General features: G+C 45.2%; 1 protein-coding gene across 18 annotated transcripts in view; it reads right to left on the bottom strand.

The window, feature by feature from the left end:
- The window catches only part of brp (ELKS/RAB6-interacting/CAST family member bruchpilot), a 168,349-nt gene that overhangs the window by 43,164 nt on the left and 101,576 nt on the right, over positions 1-23,609 (bottom strand). For 4 of the 18 annotated variants that reach the window (XM_076524066.1, XM_076524067.1, XM_076524057.1 and 1 more), the window contains exons 5-6: positions 8,941-9,129; positions 3,968-4,933 (exon numbers count right to left, since the gene is read on the bottom strand). The exons of 7 other annotated variants lie outside the window; for them this stretch is intronic. In XM_076524066.1, coding sequence (XP_076380181.1) covers positions 3,968-4,933; positions 8,941-9,129 — 1,155 coding nt within the window. Of the gene's footprint in view, positions 1-471; positions 3,838-3,967; positions 4,934-8,940; positions 9,130-23,609 lie in introns of those variants that run through there. 7 more of the 18 variants (XM_076524061.1, XM_076524060.1, XM_076524064.1 and 4 more) reach the window with 5 other exon arrangements.

Raw genomic sequence — 23,609 nt, 5'->3', positions numbered from 1 at the left:
TGCCGGGGTGGCCCGGTCGTCACGGTTCCATCCTCCGGGATCGGGAGCACCGGGATAAGAGGGGCGCGGGGCGGGATTATCGCTGCGGGGTCGCCGATCAGGGTGTACCTAGCTCGACCGCCTGCGGTTCCGCGGGCTACGGAACACCTTCCGCAGCCCGCTCGATAGTCCGATTACGGTGGAAACACGAGCGGTGGAACGTTTCGCAGCCCGACGACGCGACGCGGCCAACGAAACGGTTCGCCTCTCGTCCTCGTGACACGACTCGGCCCATCCCCCGTGTTAATCCTGTTTCATTAGTGTACCCGCCCGACTTCGGTATCAAAAATAAAGCGCGACCGTGGTCTCGCGAAAGCTCCCGCCTTTGGTGGAGCTAGGTACCACGCCTAAACCGGGGAAGAAACGACACCGATAGTTCGAGGATGATGGACTTCGAGGCGGGTTAAAACGCTCTGAGCTACGAAAATATACCGTTGGAAGCTTCTTCTTGTTACGTTTTTCTCTTTTCTCTGTTTCTTTTGTCTGTTCTCCTCCCGTCTTACGCACTGTACTCGCACGCTCTATTCCGTGTCTTCTTCTTCTTCTTCGTCTTCTTCCTCCTACTTCTTCTTCTTCTTCTTCCTCCTACTCCTTCTTCATCTTCTTCTTCTTCTTCTTCTTCCTCCTCCTCCTCCTCCTCGCCTCGATTCCGCGCAGCTACGCGGGATTATCACGTTTGCGAGAGGTCTGTGCGAAAAGGCCACGTGCTCTTTGGATCAGTATCGGGAAGATGGTGTTCGCTCCTAACGATCTCTCCCATCTTCGCCGAGTCTGTTCTATTTCGTCTCTCGTTCGACTACTCTCATTTTCTTCTCGGTCGTCCTTTCCCCTAGCCTATCGAGTTCTGGCGCGCGATTCAACGTTCCCCTCTCTGCGCGGCTGTTTTTCCTTTTTAAAAAAATATCTCGTAATACTCGCGCGGGACGATGCTAAGGCTAATTCGGGTGCAGTTTAGACTAACGAGCTCTAACCTAGACGAATCCGTCTCGAACGCTGAGCATTCCGCCCGAAAGCGAGCAGAAGTATATGTACAGCGGGCCGCGAAAGTGTTCGTACAGCTTCTGAAACGTAGTAACTTTCTTAAAACTCGATTAAACGACTTGAATTAAGTTTAGGTGATAGAGGGACTAGTTTACTAGGGGATGATTAAAGTGCCTTTTTTTTTAATTTTGCTATTATTTGGGAGGATAAGAAGAAAAGGTGAGAAACTCTCGTTTCTTAACATTTTTATCCGAGCCTGTAACAAAAATTTCAAAAATGCCTCTCGATGATTTGTATGCGTGCTGAAAATTTGATTAAAATCCGGTAAGTCGAGCTACAGGCGTTGAAAGATTCGAAGAGCCGCAGATTTCTTCCAGTTTCTGGTGAAAATCGTGATTAAACTGTGATTTTTGCCATCTTTAATTTGTTATAATTCGTAACAACGTCGACTGATCACGACAAAATTTTCAGTGTGCATTTATACGTTGCCGAGACCTACGAGAGGCATTTTCTAAATTTATAGACTCAGATAAAAAAGTTAAAAGAAAGAGTTTTTTATTTTTTTTTGTAATTCCAAGTAATAGCAAAATTTAGAAAAAGCATTTCGGTCATCGTCCGGTATACGATATCCAAATTCGTGTCACTTAGTCCAGTCTTAAAAAAAGTTATCGCGTTCTAAACGGTGCGCGAACACTTTCGCGGGCCACTGTTTATGCACGCGCGCGCGCGCGCACGCCTAGCGCGTTCGCGAGGCGCGAGCGTGTCTCGCGAGAAAAATATACGCGCGCCGACCCGTTCGTGATCGGCTCGGCGCGCCGCCTACACCGAACGGTGATATCTAAATACGGGGGGTGGGGGGGAAGTGGGGGCACTGTACACAAGTATCCAACATCTATAGAGAATCCGGAATGTTCAACAAACGTATAATCGTCATCTGCTAAGGCCTACAGATTAGGTACGCACAGTTGTGTTCTCGGGGCTCTACGCGCCGGGAGCTACCGAATTTATGACTTTCTCATTGACTTTCTCACAGGAATCACCCATCGAATCACCTCGTTCACCCGAGAGTACCCTGGCGATCGGGTTATTCGGGTTCCCCGTCGATCGGAACGCTCGGGAGCGGGGTGCGGAACGAACAACGGGTTTTCACGGGTGGGTTTCACCCGGCCCTATAAACCTACGAGCGACTTTACACTTTTACGATCGCGCAACGCGTCTTCGTTGCTTCGTCCTCTCTTCCTCTTTTCTTTTCTTTTTCGTTTTCGTCGCTTTTTTCCCCCTCTTAAACAGGTATGTACAATCGAGTCAAAAAATAGAAACTCTTCTCTTCTGTCCGATAAGAAAAGGGATGCCGGGAGGTAACGAAAGAACAGGTACGCTAAATCTGTGGTCACGTTGCCCGTGTACGAGTCGATGAGAAGTAAACGCGACGACGAAACGAACGCGACGTTTCGCAGCTCGCGGCGGGAGGACGAGAATCGGTCGCGCGTCCGAAGACTGGGACGCCGGGATCGATCGATTTTCGATTAAAGTAGAAAAATAAGCGTATCTCGGGGTGTCTTGGACCAACCGTTCGTAGGTTGGAGACCTGGCGAAGACGTTTCTTGCGAGAAGGGGGTTGTTTCGGGGGTGGGCGGGGGGGGGGGGTGGTATTGGGTTCGCAGTGTGCGTATCGGTAAAGAGCGTTTCGTGGAAAAGAAAAGAATGGACGTTCGTTTCCTTCGATGCCTCGAACGATTTAGTTCTCAGGGACTCATTATACACGGCCATCGTGTGACGCGAAAGCTTTGTTTTCCGAAGACAAGACGAAAGGTGTCGAAAAGATCCGTGGTACGTGTGTATCTCGACCTAACCCGATTTCACGACGACCATCACGCCACGCAGCTTCCTGGCGATAAGGTTGCTCGGCTTCCTTTCCTCCCGACTGAGACCAGGTAAACAGACACACAGACACACGCGCACACGCACGCATACACAACGCTGACATTCTTCCGTTCGTTCGTTCTTCCTCTTACTCTCCTCCCCTTTCACTCCCGCCCTTTCTCTCGCACCCTTTCTCTCTCCGGGGCACATTCGCGCACACTTCCCCCGCGTCTCGACGACGTCGACGTCGACGTCTCGATTCTTAGACCGTCCCCGAGCGGTCAACACCTCGACGAGCGTCGACGACGCCCGTCCTTGACTCGAGGATGAAGAGGCGGGCTCTCGAGCTCGGTTTCTCTCGACGAACTTTCATTCGGAGACGAGAAACGCAAGGGGTATTTAATATAGCATATATATATACGTATATACAGGGTGATCCAAGATTATGGTATTTCCGGGAAACGAGGGGTTGCCGAGATGATTTGAAACAACTTTTTCCTTAGCGAAAATTCGATCCGCGGCTTCGTTTACGAATTATCAACGAAAAACAGTGACCAATGAGAGGCGAGCGCGGCCGGCGCGATGGCGAGCCCCGCCGGCCCAGCCAACGAGCGGCCGAAGCCCTGTTCGGCTCATTGGCTCGGCCGCGTCGCGTCAGGAGAGCTCGCCTCTCATTGGTCACCGTTTTTCGTTAATAACTCGTGAACGAAGCCTCGTAGAATATTTTCGCCAAGGAAAAAGTTGCTTCAAATGATCTCAGAAACCCCTTATTTCCCGAAAATACCATCATTTTGGGACATCCTGTATATATATACAAATATGTATATTCTATCTATCGGTGAGCCCTTCGCAAACACTCGCACACAGAGACACACGCACACGCTTTTTCTCTCTCTCTCTCTCTCTCTCCCTCTTTCTCTCCTGGCACCTATTGAGAGAGATCGGGTATATGGTACTCACGCGGAGGAAGAACCTGCGGCGCGCCAGGTCCAACGTGACGCGACAGAAGATAGATATCCGTGTTCGGACGTCCCTAGACGGCGTCGTTCTTTTCGATGCGCACGTTGTTGATGAAGAAACTTACTTGCCGTTTGAAGTTCATGTCGTGCTTGTTGAAGTTGTGCGCGTGCAACGCCAGCGCGCCCTGCGCCGCTGGCTCAATTTGTTTCAAGTGTTGCTGCATTTGCTGCTGATGTTGCAACTGCAGCTGCTGCTGCTGTTGATGATGGAGATGAGGCTGATGATGATGGGGAGGGTAGTGATGGTGAAGCTGATGGAGATGATCGGCGTAACGATCGGTATAGGGATTGACCACGCCAGTGGTAGCGCCCGACGAGATGCCGGCCAGGCACGAGGAACCGCCCCCACCGCCTACGCCGCTCATGGTCCCACCTGTCGAACCGGCAAGCAATGAACTGGTTAATGCCGTGGACGACGTGTGACCATACGGTACCAGCGAGGTCATCACGGACGGTCCCCTGGCCAAGGCCAACGTGCCGGGCTGCTGCGAGAAACCACCACCCATGGCCGTCACCAATCCCTGTCGCGCTTGCGACTCGATACCTCCCGCGGCTAGATTAGTATTAGTTTGTGCTTGTTGTTGTTGCTGTTGCAGTAGTACCGATGATTGTTGCAACTGTTGGTGTTGCTGCACACCACCGCCGGCACCGCCGCCGCCGCCGCCGCAGCCGCCGCCGCTACTCGGAACGGCGGTCGCTTTCAGCAACTGCTCCCTCAGTCTACCACCGCACTCCTTGATGCGCTGTAACTCCGCGTCCAGCAATGTCACCTGCTTCTCTAGGGTCTGTATGCGCGCGTCTTTCGTCTCCATGATGGCCGTCAGGGTGGTGCTACCGGGCACGCCGCCTGGAACCGCCACGCTACCCCCAAGGACGGTACCGCCACCGACTCCTCCAGCACCTGATACGCTACCTAGCCCGAAACCTGCACATCCGCCCGCCACGGCTGCCCCGGACGACGCGGTCGAAGCGTACGCCAGCTCCAGCTGCGTCTGGAGGCTCTTCAGGCTCTCGTTCGTGGCTTTGAGCTCCTTTACAACACAAGCAATAGGGGCACGGTTACACTCGTCGACGTGTTTCCGCCCGTCTCGTGTCTCTCTAGCGAGCGTGCGAGGGTTTTATTTTTTTGTTTTGTTACTTTTTTTTATGTTTTTTTTGTTTTTTTTTTACTTGGGTTCTTTTTTTTTGGTAATAATTTTTTTTTGTTGTAGTTGTTTTTTTGTACTGTACTTCTACATTTACTTTTTTTTTTTCTTGGTGTGATGTATGCGATGGTTCGTAGAAGGGAGATGTATAGACTTTTTTTTATATTTTTTTTAGTTTTTTCTACGGTGGTCTGGTGCGGCCTCGCTAATGCCGCGAACCTGTCCCGTGGCTCGCATTTATTTTCGGAAATTAAACCACGGGCGATCTCTCTCTCTCGCCCTCTTCCACCGATCCTCGGTCCACTGCACGCGCGCTTCCGACAATATTATTCTGTTCGCGGCCGCGGCTTTCTCGCGGAGCCACCTCGATATGATCCCCCGGAGCACACTTTTGTCCTCGTGCACCAGAGGATTTCCGAACCACGAATGCTCGTAACGGCGACGGCATAAAAGCTACTAGGAGAAACTCGTTCTGCCCGCGGCCGTTGATCACCCGTTTCCCGGGGCAACGCCGGTCAAATTTTACGATCGACCGTAAGTCCTCCGGCACCTCGCATGGCCGAAGATTGAACATTACACGGTTTATCATCCGCCGTAGTCTCTCTCTCGAACTTTACGCGCGGCGGCCGACGACGAGTCCCGTCTTTAAAGCCTCCCGCGCGGCGCCGTTCTATCGCGTCGATAAATTTCTTTGCCCGACGATTCTCATTTTTCTGGCGTCGCGAGGAGGGAAGGCGGGCGTCGATCGCGTTCGCGAGAAAAGCGAATGGGTGAAATACGAACGGCGACGTTGCAAGAATCTCGGAATCCCTGCGGAAATTTCTTCCCGCGATCGACTTGTCTCATTGTCGCGATTCAAGATTCAACTGCGATCGACGCGGAAAACTTTTATTTGTAGAGATCGAAATGTTCGTTAAAATGGTATTATGTATAATATTGTATAATAATATTATATGATAATATTATGTATTGAATATTAAATATTCATAAATTATTCATTCGTGATTGAGAAAGCTCTGCTCGAGTTTATGTCTTTTGCTTATTCTTTTGCTTAAATTCAACTGCGATCGACGCGGAAAATTTTTATTTACAGAGATCGAAATGTATAATATTGTATAATAATATTATATGATAATATTATGTATTGAATATTATATATTAAATATTCATAAATTGTTCATTCGTGATTGAGAAAGCTCTGTTCGAGTTTGTCTTTTGCTTATTCTTTTGCTTAAATTCAACTGCAATCGACGCGGAAAATTTGTATTTAAAGAGATCGAAATGTATAATATTGTATAATAATATTATATGATAATATTATGTATTGAATATTATATATTAAATATTCACAAATTATTCATTCGTGATTGAGAAAGCTCTGTTCGAGTTTATGTCTTTTGCTTATTCTTTTGCTTAAATTCAACTGCAATCGACGCGGAAAATTTTTATTTATAGAGATCGAAATGTATAATATTGTATAATAACATTATATAATAATATTATGTATTAAATATTATATATTAAATATTCGTAAATTATTCATTCGTGATTGAGAAAGCTCTGTTCGAGTTTATGTCTTTTGCTTATGTCTTTTGCTTAAATTCAACTGCAATCGACGCGGAAAATTTGTATTTATAGAGATCGAAATGTATAATATTGCATAATAATATTATATGATAATATTATGTATTAAACATTATATATTAAATATTCATAAATTGTTCATTCGTGATTGAGAAAGCTCTGCTCGAGTTCATATCTTTCGCTTAACACTTCGACTGCCAATGTGTCCACATATGCGTGACAGAACTGCTTTCACTGATTTGAAAATGAATTTTTGCCCTAATCTACTGTATTTCCATAATTTTATCGCGCTTCGAAAAACGTAGAATTACTACAAACGCAATTCATATAATACAATTTAAGTTCTCCGTTTCAATTCGATCGAATAAAACGTTTCAATTCGATGCTATTTTTCAGCTTCAACCGTGACAGTCAAAGAAACGAAACATCTTCGGACAGCGTGCTCACGAGGTGGATCCTTTCGAAACTGCACAATAACAATTTTACGAAACCAATTTCGCAACGTTTATCTCAGTCCGATGCGGAACATTCGAGCCGACAGCTGCTTTGCGTACGACTTTCGTGTATGAAAATTTAGACGTTCGACCAAGCTTTCGAACGGCGTTTAATTCTCGAAGAGGACGATTTCTCGCGTGCAGTGGAGCATCGTGTTACACGAAATCTCGGCGATCTCCATCCGGGACAGTCTCGAGGAAGTGTAAGTGGCACCACCGGCAGCGTCCCGGTTGACGAAAGAAAAGCGACGTTCCGCCGAGCTTCCTTCCTCCTTCGACACAATCCATCCGGTCGAAAAAATCTCTCGCTCCTCCGAACGAGAGCAGCTGCTGTACATCCCGAGGGGCATTCTCATCGCGTAGTCGTCGTATCGACGAATTAGGAACGATCTCTGATTCGCGTCTCTCTCTCTCTCGCGTGGCCGTAATCCGACGGTCGCAGCAGGAGCATCACCGATCGCCGATGACATCCACGATCTCTCTCTCTTTCTCTCTCTCTCTCACTCTCTCCCTCTCTCTCCCTCTCTCTCTCTCGCTCCCTCTCTCTCTTTCCGCCTCTCTGTGTCGCTAGGTCCGGGAAGAAAATCCTTGGTAATTATCTCTGTCGATCTCGCGGACGCGACGCCGCGATCGCAAGGTCACTCGAAAGAAGAGCCGAGCGAAAAACGCTCTGAACGCCTTCTCGCCGGGTTTCTGAATTTTGCCTGAGCCATTTCCCTCTCTATGTATGCACATAAATTATCGTTTCTTTTATTCTGTGCCAATTTAGCCAATCTCGGATTTGTGATACGATCGCTCTCTCGACGCTGTTCCCCGCCGCGTCTCTCTCGCTCTCTCCAGAACGGCAGAACGATCCTCTTGCGGACGCCGGGCGCCGCCGCAGTTCTTTCGCCCACCGCGACGTACGGCCGACATCGTTGTCCATATTTCTGCGCGCGGCGTTTCGACGACACGTTTTCTTTTTTTTTTATCATCGTTCCGTTTCTCCTTTACTTTTCCCCCATCTCTCTCTCTATCTTTCTCTCTCTCTCTCTTTCTCTCTATCTTTTAGAAAATGGTCTTTCTTTCTCTAATGGTCTTTCTTTCGCGCGAGACCGCGCGCGCGCGACTAGCGAGAGATCGGTCGAATCGATCGAATTAACAAAAAACAAAACGGTTGCAAAGACTTGTCCGAAAAGCGGACGGAATATCGGCGATCGAAACGCGGCCACGTCGCATGGACAAGATGAGCAGACGCGAGCAATGCGTATCCACGACTCGCCGAGGAGGACGACGGTTCGCCGCGAACGGTGTGCAACAATGGAGGAGAAGATGCGCTGATCTGCCGGACGATCTCCCGCCGCTCGAGCGGCGCCGAGCGAGGAGAGTCGCCCGGTTTTAGCTTGGTGACACGTGCAACAGTGAGGGTCTGACGTGTGAGGGTCGTGAGAGAGCGTTACCGTAGAGATGCGTACCGAAAACGTGCGAGAGTTGTTACGTCGCCGATGAAGACGAGGGGCGCCGACTGATCGTGGATACGCATTCAGCGTATTTGTGTATGACTATGTGTACGATGAGTTCTACCGGTGATCGCAAACCGGCTCCGCCTCGCGCGAGGCGAAGGTGGTCGAGCAACGCCGGCGATATTCGAACGCGAATTTTTCGAATTTTTTCTGTTTTTTCTTTTCGAGAACAAGGCGCGAATGATTCGCGGCGAGATCGGAACAGAGAATGGAATAGAATCGCGGCGAGATGATCGCGGCTTGCGACCACCGCTCGTCGGTCAAACAAACACAAGAGGTATTATAAACGGTAGAGGATAAGACAGTAGATTACGCGAGGAGAGCGACGTCGTATTATCGCATGTCGCACCAGGTCGGTGCCAAACAGTCGCAAAGTCCTCCCTTGGGCCTGGGATCGGCTCGGCTTGACGCGACTTGACGACTTTCGGACCGTCCCGCTGCTCGTGCATCGATTACGACGATTGGCCATGATAGCGGTAAGTCGTGATGGGCAAGAACGTGTCTGAGACGTACAAGAACGAGAAGAGAGAGTATATATAATATAACTGGCCGGTGAGAAACATTCAAGGTGTGTGTGTGTGTGTGTGTGTGTGTTTGTGTGTGTGCGTGTGTGTGTGTGTGTTCACAGCCGAGATCATGATCAAAATCAATAGAAACATGTTTTATGTGAGAGATGTTACAGAATGGTGCATTTCATAGATATGTACATACATATATATTCATATATATACATACATACACAAATTCATACATACATATGTATGTATATATATGTATAAATATGTATGTAAATATATAAATGTACATACTTATAAATATATAAATATATATGTAAATATATATATATATAAATATGTACATAAGTATATAAATGTATATGTAAATATATAAAAATATGTACACAAGTATATAAATATACATGTAAATATATACAAATATGTATATAAACATATAAATACATATATGTATAATATAATATAGTATAAGAGACAGAGAAACAGTAGGTGTACGTATTTACGTGTGTGACGTAAAGAAGAGACAAACACATTCTGTAATAAACGTGTGAGAGAATATACATATTTAAGAGTAACCACTCATTCGTGTGTGAATGAACGTGCAGACCGGCCGAGTTCGTGATCGTCGAATTTCAGCGCGTATTCGCACGGTCAATGGCAGTTCGCGTTCAAGCAAAGTTCCTGGGATATTTCTCGTCGGTGCCTTAATTTGCTGATTCAAGAAACTTAAATAAATCTGCGAGAATCGTAAACATTCGTAATCGTGGAACGTTCGAAATGTTTTACGTATTACTTCAGTGAAAAGTTAGAAGAATGCTGTGCGCGCAACAATGCCTCTCCGTTTGCACAGAAACAAATACAAACGTGTCGAAAACAGAGATGTACCGTGTGTGATCAGTAAGATCACCGTTATTACAGTGACAACAATAACTAGATTTATTATAACTAGTTTTTACGCTTTTACGATGAAACCGTGTAAATGTTTAAAAGAGTCGCAGCGTCGAAAGAGTTTTAAAATATCTGTTCTTTTTTAATTTTTCAAAATTATCGAAGAAAGCAGGAGATCGCTATTCTTCTCTGGCTTTTCTGCTTTTTGCGACTGTCCGAGATAATTTTGCAGAAAGGTCCGCGTTGTAAAATATCAGTTGCTATTGCAATACCACTTGCTATCGCGTGCCACGATTTTGCGTTTCCGACTCTGATTTCTGTTTGCAGGCTTCAAGAGGCAGCGCCTTATTCGCTCAAACTCCGCATAAAATATACGGAATACGGATTTACCGTAAGCTCTGTCGACAACAAACAGCAACATCTCTGTTTCCAGAAGCCGACGGATTAAGAAAGATCCCCGACAGCCTCGGCCAGTGTACACAGAACGTGGAAAATGAAGTTGCACATCAAAGAAAATGATCGTATGAAAATGCTTCTGCTACGGGACGAATCAAAAGTCACGCGCAGTCCCGTGCCCGGGGACACGTTGCATCTCGAATCAATTTTTCAGACAACTTCGTCGCGGATGCTCGCAATCACGAAGATCATAATCACTCGGGATACTTGTTGCACGAACGAGCGCGGCCCGAAACTCGAGGCGATCTTTTCCGCTCGAGCGTGGATCCCGATTTCGAGGGAATTTCCGCGGATTCCGCCGCACCTTTCGGTGCAAGGTGTGCACCGCGTCGGTGCAAGGTGCATCGCGGGGACGCGCGCGCGTCCGTGTCCCGCTGCATATTTTCCTGCGTCCCCGATGCGACGATCGATCGGCCCCGAACACGCACACGCCGCGAGTTATAATATTAATTTCTCTCCATTCTTCGGCCTCCGCTTCGGTAAATACAGTCACGCGCCGGCAGATTAAATTAAAATGATTTTCCATCGAGCGCTCGGCCCGGAAATAATCCGTTCCGGTGTCGCGCCTCGATTACGAGAGCTCCAATTTTCAAGGTGCCCGACCCGCCGAAAAAGAGCTCGGGAAACGGCTCGGAATTTATTATACTTTGCTGCGGCGGTTCCGCGGGGACGACGCGCCGCGCGGATCGTTTCGCGTCGCGAGCAATCGAGGCGGGATCGACGACGTTTCGCGGGGCCAAGAAAATACGCGGAATCGTATTTGATAGGAAAAAAGACCGGGGATCGGGCTGCGCGTGACTTTTGACTCGATTTCCGGGATCGTGTGGCATACATACCGTGGCAGTCCCGAAGGCACGATCTCCAGCAGGTGTATACACACAATGTATATACGCGCATGTAATATTTCTATGTACCTATACGTCGTTCTCTATTCGACGGTGTGCGACATGTTCGCCGAGCATTATAAATTTCGCGCAAAAGAACCCGTCGAGCACCAGTCGGTCGGTCCTAGACCGGCGGCTCCCCTTTTTCCCCCGAGCAAACATCGGAATACGTACTTCGCTTAAAAACAAGATCGATGGAATTGGAATCTTTCCCGGCGGACCAACGCGTCCGACGGTGTCGCGACGATTCTGTTTGGACTTCGAACTCCGGCGGATCTCGTTACTTCGTGACAAATGTCGTTCCTGTGCTTGTTCAAATCGTAATTGCGGAGGGAAATATTCCGGTGATAATGTTACGCAGCTGTGAAAATTGCGCTCATTTTCTGGTTGACGATTGTTGTTAACGCATCGACGGCTGTAAATATTTCATAGAGGTGAAGCGTTTTAATCGATTAGAAGTTAAACATGCGAAGCAAAGTTGTATGGCATCTCGATTAATATTTTAACATTCTTAGCGAATCTTGATAGAATGAAGGAGTTTTTGTGGATTAGCATAGAAATCGAATTTGATATAATTTCGTCATACGGGTGACGCGGTGGTTAAATTGTTAATTGTCATTGCGGTGTGAATGAAAAAGTTCAGTGCTTTCAGGAATTTATCTTAGATGCTGATTGTAATAAGAATTTACGATTGTAATATAGATTGTGTTATATTCAACTTGTCGAAGTTATTCGAGAAAGAAAGCTGTTCATACAGTAATTTCTTCCAGAAATGCCAAATTTCGGGTTGCTGTGAATTTCTCTGTGTTGGTCCTACGACTATGTAATTTATTGCTACATTGATGCTAAGGGTCGACGAAGTTTTTAGAGGACAACACAAAATGGTCTGTTTGGGTGTGAGATAGGTGAGAAAAACATAGGAGTTACAAGGTACGTGACCATCGAATAGTGGCATGAGGCCTCCGAATTGCCTTCGAATCGTGGCATGTGGCCCCTGAATTGCTTTGAAATCTCCGAATTGCCCTCAAATCGTGGTATGTGGCCTCCGAATTGCCTTCGAATCGTGGCACGTGGCCTCCGAATTGTCTTCGAATCGTGTCACGTGGCCTCCGAATTACCTCCGATTTGCCTTAAATTGTCTCCGAATTGCCTCCAAATTGTCTCCAAATTTCCTCTGAATTGCCATCGAATTGCCTTCGAATCGTGTCACGTGGCCTCCGAATTGCCTCCGAATTGTCTTCGAATTGTCTTCGAATTGTCTTCGCATTGCCTCGAAATTTCCTCTGAATTGTCTTCGAATCGTGTCATGTGGCCTCGAAATTGCCTTCGAATCGTGGCAAAAAATAAAAAATAAGAAATTGAAGTCATCGTTTTTATTCTAGTATTACTATGTATTCATATTAATGTACAAGCATGCTGACCTCTGCCTTTTTTGTTGACTGCCCCGAGTTTCTGTAAAAACGAGCCGCGAGGCCCCGAAAAATCGCGACTTAATATTCTCAGATCTGCCGGTTTCAATTCCGACCTCCGAACATTCCTGGGAGAAATTACTGTACTTCGTTATCGTTTCTCGCAATCGACGTAGAACATTTTTATTCATGGGTTTATATATATTTTATGCGTTTATTGCAAGCATCAGTAGATCGAATACGGAACAACGAAAACGTTCTAATATAAATATAAATATTAACTTACTAAATTAATTAAAAATATAAACATGTGTACACATATAACTCTAGTTCCTTCTCATTAATGCAGACAATTTTTATTTTGCATAAAAATCCGCAGTCTGCTAGTAATTAGCCCGACTAGTAATATACATACTTACTTGCCCTTTGAAATTCAGAATAGAAAGTCACGTTACGAATAGTTCCCGTTTTCTCGAAGAAATATCGCGCTAAAGCAGCTTCATTATAAAAGAAACCCCAAAGCCAGGGGTTGATTCTATTTCGTCGAATGTCAAGGTTAAATCGCGCTATACAGGGTGGCTAACCAATCACAGTTCAACCAGCCAGGAGATGATTCTACATGGAGAAATAAGTCGAAAAAAAGAAAAATATTTTGTCATTCAAGATTGCATTTTCGAGAAAAATAAATATATAGATCCGTCAGATTTCTATGGCTTATAACATTTATATGCGATGGCCAGAATAAACGCCATTTTTGATTCCCATTCAATAGCACTGTTTCATCAACCCACGTTCTCTCGAAAACGGAGCCTCGAATAAAAATACGTCATCCTTTCCTCTCGACTTCTTTTCGCACGTACAATCATCCCCTGACCGATTATGTCAAGGTTACGTCAAGAATAAATGTCAACAATTTTTGGGCGAAAAATCGTGGCGCAAATTTTGTTTTCGTACAAAATCCAGAGCAAAGAAGACCGACTTCGCCGTTCGAAGTCCCAACAAGATCGACGCCTGCAAGGTATTTTCCGCCCCCTTAGAAACACCCCCGCTACCTGGCTCGACCCGGTCCGATTGCACGAAATTTCTCCGACGGCTGACCCAAAAGATGGCAGGAGTGAGTTAGCAGAGAACAACATCGACGTTGTATATATATATATATATATTCTTATATATATTATATATATTATATATATTATATATATTATATATATTATATATATTATATATATTATATATATTATATATATATATATATATATATATATATATATATATATATATATTATATATCTTATATATATTATATATATAACTTCATCCAGACGAGTCGATCAGCTCACGCGGTACTCAAACGGCGGATTGCGTGGCAGGAGATGATGATGATGATGATGATGATGATGACGACGATAATGGCAATGATGATAATGAAGAATACCGATGGAGGGAGTTCGGGGGTAGTGTTATTATTATTATTACCATTATTATTATTATTATTTTTTTAAATGGCTGTCCCATCTCGGTTCGATCGGTTCAATCGAGACTTAAACGTGTGAGATATCAGTGTACCTGGTTGGGTCCTCCCTTGCCGGGGCCTGGATCAGGGAAGAGGTCACGTGCATTGTCTTCCGCCACTAATTGTCGGAGTATGTCGAGGAGACTTAAACCATGGTGGTGATGGTGGTTGATGTTGGTCGTGTCGATGTTGTTGATTCGTGATGATCATGACGATTGGTTTTCATGGCGTTGATGGTCGTGACGATGGCTGATCATATATGTGATGGTGGTGGTGGTGGTGGTGGTGGTAGTTGTAGTAGTTGTAGTGGTAAATAGTTGTTGTTGTTGTTAGAGAACTGGGGGGGGGGGCGTGAGTGACGACAGGGGGTGGATGCGGGCGTGATTATTTCCCCCCGTAACGGGGTTGCTAAACGTCTTACCACCTACTACACATCCAAAGCAGCTCATTCCACGCATTCAAGTCGCAGCGCACATTGAATTATCAGATTCTGTTCGATCTGTCGTCGTCGTTCGTTCGTTCTTCCCTATTCATTTTCTACTACGACCACTGCTTTTCTACGAACACTCGATCCGTTTTTTTACGTTCGGTTCTTTTATTCTCGGTTCCGGCTGTGTGTACGTTCCCCGATCGGCTGTCTCCTATCCGGATGTCCTCGTCGACGTCTCGTATCGTCGTCGTTAACGTAATTCCGCGCGTGGTGCAAAGAGAAAGACGGAAAGGGGAGGCAAAGGCGGAGACAGAGACGGACGGACAGACAGACAGAGAAAGAAAGAGAGAGAGAGAAAAACAGTGTATGTGAGAGAGAGAGAGACAGAGAAAGAAACATAAACATCTCAGCAGAAGGACAGCGAGAGAGCAGTCGTCAGTCTCGCGGATAGATCGCGGCTCGAGAACGATCAACGTCAGCGTCCCGTTCTCTAGGATACTGATCGCCGGTTTCGCATGCTTTGTCAAGGGGGATGACAGACACAGTTTGACATACTTCATTTGGGCACCTTCACGCACACGTTCCAACCTTGAATCACCGTGGTCCGTGCTCCCGCGTCTCCGTTCGCGGGAACGGGACCAGCTAACAAGCATGCACCGGCGAAAATAATATCTCCTCCAGCGACTCCGATCCGATGCGACGATAGATCGACGTTTGACAGAAATCATCGCGCCATTAAAACGACAACCATGGACCGACCTGCGGCCGCCGCGATTTTTCGGCAATTTTTCGGAGAGCCGCGGCGGATCGACGGCGAACTGAACAAACAGCTTTCGAATTAAAAGTGAGGAAGGTTTGCCATGCGAGGGGGTCAGGGGGCTGGATGGATCGAAAAATTCTGCGTAAATAATATCCGAGACGGGGCTGTTGGCCGCGAAAACAAAAGTAGAAGTTCGATCTTCCCGGGTTCAGAGCGATTTAGGATCCACGATTTCGGATCCTCTCGGCGAATTATGGTAACCCGGAGTCCATCGGGATCCATAGGGATCCGTATTTCCGGGATCGCTTCGGCACCCAGGGCCCGGCGGAGAGACTACGGCGGGCGATCCCGTGAACGGAAATACCATTGTTGCTCCGCGCGCCGAATGCGAACAGGATACAACCGTCTCTAGCGGGGGATGAAGTATGTCAGTCGTCGATGAGGGTTTGCGGGCTGGACGGGATGAACAGAATAATCGTTGATCGGGAGAACGGACTGAACGGGTTAGGGGGTGGGGTGGGGCGGTCGGAGAGATCAGGCTGTGGCTGCAGAGGGGGACGGACGGTGCTGCTAAGATTCGCGGCCGGAATAGTTTCGGTGACGAGAGAGACAGGCCTTTTGGTGCTGGTGCATTGTTCGATCGTTCGGTGTCTCGCTTCTCGAGCGCCAACACGTCCGGCTCGGCCGACGAGGAAAATGTGCACGGTGTGGGCCCGGCGCACGCTTCCGATGTAAGAGAAAAAAGAGAGAAAGAAAGAATAAGAAAAGTGTGTGTGTGTGCGTGTGTCTGTGTGTCTGTGTATGCGTGACGATGAAGAGAGAGCCCTGACGGTCGGGCGGGATGCGGCTGAATAAATCGCGCGTGCTCTGTCCGGCTTGTTAAATCGAGTGGCCCCGCCGACGTACAAAAATGATTACAACTTTTCTTTCTTTTCTGTCCTTGTTCGCGCTAAAAAAAAAACACTTCGCTTCTTCGCTAAAATATCTGTGAATGCCGCTCAAGCCACGTAGACTTCACCTAAGTCCTAGATCTAACAGGCACATAACACGAAGATGCAGGGAGTGGCGACGTGATCGGCCGGATGCGAGATCGCCCTGGAACTTCGTCGCGATTTTTTACTTATTTCGTCGAGCGTTCGCGATGATCCGCTCTTTTTGGAGGAGTGTCCATCGACACGGGGGACGTGGTGCACGCGCTAGGCAAACAGTGCAAGTTGTTGCATTATTGATTGCACTTTTTGACTGGGAATTTGTCTTCGAAAGCGTTCGTGCACGGGAACATCTTCGATGTTAAATTGGCGCATAGAATTCCGATGAAAGGACAATAGTCGATAATTAAGGACATTCATTGGATGAAAGAATATGCAATAATTTCTCCCTAATTGGCGCTCAGATTCTGCACGAAAATGGACACAATTTGGGAAGAGAAGATACGATTATTCGAGACGCAAGGCGAGTTTTTATAGTCATCGATTTTCAACGAATGTAAAAACGAGACGCGAGGCTCGAATAATCGATCTACTCTGCGAAAATTGTCCACTTTTGTTTCCAAGCGTCAATTAGGGAGACTTTACTGCACTTGAGGAACTCATTTTTCAACTGCGAGTGATTGTGTTTTTCTTCATTGATCGGAGAAGACGATTCACTTCTGGTTAAACTTATCTCTCTTCTTGACTGTTTCAATTGTTTATAAATGATAAGAATCCTTTTTTCAAGAAATGTGCACACGATCCTCGGTCTGCTTGCAATTTAAAGCTGTGCAATGAATTCTCCCTAATTGACGCTCGGATTGCGCACAAGAATGGACAATTTGGAGAGCGGAGATACGATTATTCAAGCCACGCGATTATTCTGTTTTTACAGAATAATCGTGTCCACTCTTCCCAAATTGTCCACTTTTGTTTCCAAGCGTCAATTAGGGAGACATTACTGTACAGCAAAGTCTCCTTAATTGACGCTCAGATTGTGCACAAAAATGGACAATTTGAGAATAGGAGATACGATTATCCGAGGTTTGCAGCTCGTTTTTATAGTTGTTGACAATCGGTAATAATAAAAAAACGAGCCACAAGGCTCGAACAATCGTATCTTCTCTTCAAAAATTGTCTATTTTTGTGGACAATCTGAGCATCGATTAGAGAGACATTACTATATTTGAAAAACAATTTCTGATTGTTCAACTGCGAGCAATCGCGTCTTTCTTCAATGATCAGAGAAGAAAACAGTTATCGTGAAACTTGACTGTTTCAATTGTTTATAAACGATACGAATCCTTTTTTCAAGAAATGCACACGATCCTCGGCCTGCTTGCAATTTAAAGGTATGCAATGAATTCTCCCTAATTGACGTTAGGAATACGCACAAAAATGGAAAATTTGGGAATAGGAGATACGATTATTCGAGCTTTGCAGCTCGTTTTTATAGTTGTTGACAATCGGTAATCATAAAAAAACGAGCCACAAGGCTCGAACAATCGTATCTTCTCTTCCAAAATTGTCTATTTTTGTGGACCATCTGAGCATCGATTAGAGAGACATTACTATATTTGAAAAACAATTTCTGATTGTTCAACTGCGAGCAATCGCGTCTTTCTTCAATGACCAGAGAAGAAAACAGTTATCGTAAAACTTGACTGTTTCAATTGTTTATGAACGATACGAATCCTTTTTTCAAGAAATGTGCACACGATCCTCGGCCTGCTTGCAATTTAAAGATACACAATGAATTCCCCCTAATTGACGCTCGGATTGCGCACAAAAATGTACAATTTGGGGAGAGGAGATACGATTATTCGAGCCTTGCGGCTCGTTTTCATAGTCACCGATTGTTAACAATTATAAAAATGAGACGCGAGGCTCGTATAATTGATCTTCTCTTCCTAAATTGTCCACTTTTGTTTCCAAGCGTCGATTAGGGAGACTTTACTGTACTTGAGAAACAAAGACTCATTTTCCAACTGCGAGCGATCGCGTCTTTCTTCAATGATCAGAGAAGAAAACAGTTATCGCAAAACTTATCTCTCCCCTTGACTGTTTCGATTGTTTATAAACGATAGGAATCCTTTTTCCAAGAAATGTGCACACGATCCTCGGTCTGCTTGCAATTTAAAGCATTATGCAATGAATTCTCCCCAATTTTCCCTCAGCTTGTAAACAAAAATGTACAATTTGGGGAGATGAGATACGATTGTTCAAGCCGCGCGACACGTTTTTACAGAATAATCGTATCCCCTGTTCCCAAATTGTCCATTTCTATGCGCAATCAGAGCGCGAATCGGGGAGAAATTACTGCATTGTTCCAGCGCTCTTTCTAAGTCTCGCTGCGGCTGCCGAGTTCCACGATTTTCGGGAACCGGAACGCAGAGCTATAGGGACCGTCGAAGCCACTGTATCATGGTCAGCCAAGTCTGACCCGCGTCGGAACATTCTACTGACTTCCTCGAGTACAACGAGCTACCTGTCCGAGCGTAACTGGGTCGCTCCACTGATTTCCTTCAAGACCGAGTTTATACGTCGTCCCGTGTCCGATCATTGAACACGAATTCCATCAGTCCGCGACTGTAACACCTTTTCCTCCGAAATTCTCTTTTCAGGTATACAGTGAATTCTCCCTAATTGACGCTCGGATCGCGCACAAAAATGTACAACTTGGGGAGAGGAGATACGATTATTCGAGCCCTGCGGCTCGTTTTCACAGTCGCGGATTGTTAACAATTATAAAAACGAGACGCGAGGCTCGAATAATCGATCTCCTCTTCCCAAATTGTCCACCTTTGTTCCCAAGCGTCGATTAGGGAGACTTTAGCCCAGCCAAAGGGACTCAGGACTTTTCGCCCAGCATTAATCTAATAAAATATTCGAGGACATGGCGGATCACTTGGCACGATAAGCCGACCCATTAAATTCCATCGCGGACGTGCAGGCAACGTTCTTCTTTTTATGTTCGCGAATCATCTTATTCCCGGCGTTGTTTCGTAAAAATGGCTTTCGTAAATATCTTTGTTGGTCCAACGACTCGTTTCAAGGATTTACGACATGCCACCGCGTCCAAGGAATTTTTCCGCAACGCTCGAGTTCCGTTACGAAAGAGCGGGAGGAGCTCGAATAAGAAAACCGCTGGACAATGCCGGAAAAATACGTCGGGACGCTCTTCCAGGGCGAGCTCGGATTCCGGGCACAGACTAAACTGGGTTCAGCTACGAACTTGGGCGAGTTTCGGGGTCGACTACGATTGTTCTAGCACGAATTACGTGAGTTATGCTAACAAGATGGCGGCGGTGCTCGGTGGTGGGACAGTGACAACAGTGACAATATAGATCTGTGCTCTATGGTGACTGTGGTAGCGGGACAGCGACAGTATAATAATGCTACGAGAACAAGCGTTGCTGTGACACCGATGGGAACCGTCCAAAAGGCCGCGCGATTCGGCACGCGTCCGACTCCGGGAAACCGCTCGCGACTTCCGGTTTGCGCGGCTTACTCGGGACGATCATGGCTGCGTTTACGTTCGAGACGAGTTACGATCGCTCGTGATGCGTTTTGGTGAAATTGTCGCTTGTTCCAGTGCGTTTTTCGAGCCGCGACAGACGTTTCCTCCTCTCCGCGATTTTTGAACTATTTATATATAGTAGGTCAAATTATGGTCAATATTTTCCTCGAAACAGAAAATCAAATGCAGTAAATTCTCTCCGTTTTTCAGCGAAAGTGGGCAATTTGGAGGATTCGATTTGGACAAAATGGACGATTGTTCGGGGCTACGCGGCTCGTTTTTATAAAGTTCAAAAGTACAAAAGCGTTCGTACATCTTTTAAAATACAATAACGTTTTTGAAACTGGACTAAATGATATGAATTTTTTTTTTTAGATCATGGACTGGTGTACTAGATAATGGTCAAAATGTTTCTTCTTTAAATTTTGCTACTATTTGGAACGACAGAAAAAAGGTAAGAAGGCTGTCGTTTTTTTTTAACTTTTTTCTCTGATTTTGTAACGAAAATTTAAAAAATGCCTCTCGTAGATCTCGGTGATTTATATGCGTGTTGAAAATTTGATCGAGATCAATTGACCGACAGTCGAGCTACACACTTCTCATAGTTTTTGATGAAAATAAAAAAAGACTGCGATTTTTGTCATCTGTAATTTGTTGTAACTCGTGGCAACGTCGATCGATTTCGATAAAATTTTCATCACGCGTATAAGTAACCAAGATATACGAATGGCACGTTTCAAATTTTCGTTATAGGCTCGGATAAAAAAGTTAAAAAATCAGAGTTTTCTATCCTTTCTTTTTATCGTTCCAAATAATAGCAAAATTTGAAAAATACATTTTATTACATTTTTACAATTTTAAAAATACATTTTCGTCATCGCCTAGCATACTAGTCCCTCTATCATCTAAAAAAAAAGTTCAAGTCACTTAGTACCGATTTTAAAAAAGTTATCATGTTTTAAAAGGTGTACGAACACTTCTTTGAACCACCGTATACAAATCGTATCTAGTAAAAAAACGAGCCGCGAGGCTCGACTAATCGTCCAAATTGTCCATTTTCGTTCACAATTGTCCATTTACGTCCGATCGGAGAGAATTTACTGTACATTGATTTCAGCTTTTCACGCGTGTTAATCGTTTCTGCGATTTGGCCCGATCTCGTTCAGACAAACGGCGGGGGGAGGGAAGGGGGAGGGGGTAGGATCTTCGTGTTCAGTTGAAATCGACAAATACGTTCCGACGTTTCTCGGCGACACGAACCGTCGTTCGTTTCGACTCGCCGCGATCGAACGCCACGCGACCGAATGCATTAACGGGAAAATGAGTGACGCGGCAGAAACGCATTGAAACGAGCAAGGGTTCGGCAGAACCGCAGTCTAACTGCACTGCGGGACGGAAAAGTGGGTAAACTCGTGGGCCGAATTAATCGGCGCTGCTGCGAAACAACGGGGCGACAATCGAAAATTTGTGTTCCGCCTCGGGAAACGCGAGGAGGAGGAGGAGGAGGAGGAGGCCCGCGCCGTAATTTATGTTTGAGAAGCGGGGTTGCAGAGTGCTCGAAGCCGTTAGCGCGGATTCAACCGGGATGAATGTGACTCGTTTGCTAGCGACTCGTTTCACGCGGCCGTGTTCCAGATATCGTCGCAGGAGAGAGAGAGAGAGAGAGAGAGAGAGAGAGAGAGAGAGAGAGAGAGAGAGAGCGAGCGATGAAAAACGCCGCGCAAGAAAAACTGAGAAATCTCTGCCTGGCATGAATTGTCGTCGCCTGGAACACCGGCGTCCTTTTTACTTCCGTTCAGCAAACCATTCGCGGATCGTCGAGCCGTAGCAGTTTATCGTTGGCCAGTTTTTCTTTTTTCTTTTTTTCTTTTTTGCCCGCGGATTCGCGATCGGTGCAAACGGCGCTTTTGGACGTTTCGCGCGGAACAGAACGGATGACGAGGTGACGCGGATTCGTGACACACGGGTGACAAACGAAAGTACACTTGGCGGTGACAGTGTGTTCGAGCAGCCGCGGGAGAGCCGCTTTCGTTCGTTGCGCGGGGATCGCTGATTTTTTCGCGATTTTTTGCCTCGCGCTGTAGAGGCGAGGCCAAGACCTTCGGGTTCCCTTGACGAAGGAACTTTGGACGATATTGTGCTTCTCAAATTAGTAGCTACGCTTCTTCTGAAATTAGTAGTTACACTTCTTCTGAAATTAGTTGCTGTATTTCTTTTGAAATTAGTAGCTACGCTTCTTCTGAAATTAGTAGTTACACTTCTTCTGAAATTAGTAACTACATTTCTTCTGAAATTAGTAGCTACACTTCTTTTGGAATTAGTAGCTACACTTCTTCTGAAATTAGTAATAACATTCTTTCTAAAATTAGTAGCTACGCTTCTTCTGAAATTAGTAGTTACACTTCTTCTGAAATTAGTAACTACATTTCTTCTGAAATTAGTAGCTACACTTCTTTTGGAATTAGTAGCTACACTTCTTCTGAAATTAGTAATTACATTTTTTCTAAAATTAGTAGCTACGCTTCTTCTGAAATTAGTAGTTACACTTCTTTTGAAATTAGTAACTACATTTCTTCTGAAATTAGTAGCTACACTTCTTTTGGAATTAGTAGCTACACTTCTTCTGAAATTAGTAATTACATTGTTTCTAAAATTAGTAGCTACGCTTCTTCTGAAATTAGTAGTTACACTTCTTCTGAAATTAGTAACTACATTTCTTCTGAAATTAGTAGCTACACTTCTTTTGGAATTAGTAGCTACACTTCTTCTGAAATTAGTAATTACATTTTTTCTAAAATTAGTAGCTACGCTTCTTCTGAAATTAGTAGTTACACTTCTTTTGAAATTAGTAACTACATTTCTTCTGAAATTAGTAGCTACACTTCTTTTGGAATTAGTAGCTACACTTCTTCTGAAATTAGTAATTACATTGTTTCTAAAATTAGTAGCTACGCTTCTTCTGAAATTAGTAGTTACACTTCTTCTGAAATTAGCAGCTACACTTCTTCTGAAATTAGTAGCTACATTTCTTCTGAAATTAGTAGCTACACTTCTTCTGAAATTATTAACTACATTTCTTCTGAAATTAATAGCTACATTTCTTCTGAAATTAGTAGCTACACTTCTTTTAAAATTAGTAACTACACTTCTTTTAAAATTAGTAACTATACTTCTTCCGAAATTAGTAGCTACACTTCTTCCGAAATTAGTACCTACACTTCCTTTCATAAATGATAATTGTACAGGCGCAATGAAACAAGAATGAATTTGTCAACAACGCGATGCCACGTTTATCCATTTCTGTTTGTTATGTTTCATCGAGATACGGTGACCAAGTTTTCAGATAAAATGTAATAAAACGTATAAAATAACATGGCTGCATTGTTACATAGTTCTGATATTTTATATTATATTCTTCCACGCTCCACATATTAATACAGTAATGTCTCTCTAATTGACGCTCATATTGTCCACAGAAATGGACAATTTAGGAAGAGGAGATACGATTATTCGATCCTTGCGGTTCATTTTCATGGTTACGAATTGTCAACAACTATAAAACAACTAAAAATAATAATCGTATCTCCTCTTTCAAAATTGTCCATTTTCGTGGACGATCTGAGCGTCGATTAGGGAGAC

Source organism: Megalopta genalis, chromosome 8 (assembly GCF_051020955.1).
Source record: "Megalopta genalis isolate 19385.01 chromosome 8, iyMegGena1_principal, whole genome shotgun sequence".
NCBI lineage: Eukaryota > Metazoa > Arthropoda > Insecta > Hymenoptera > Halictidae > Megalopta > Megalopta genalis.
This window is presented reverse-complemented; position numbering and strand designations above follow the sequence as displayed.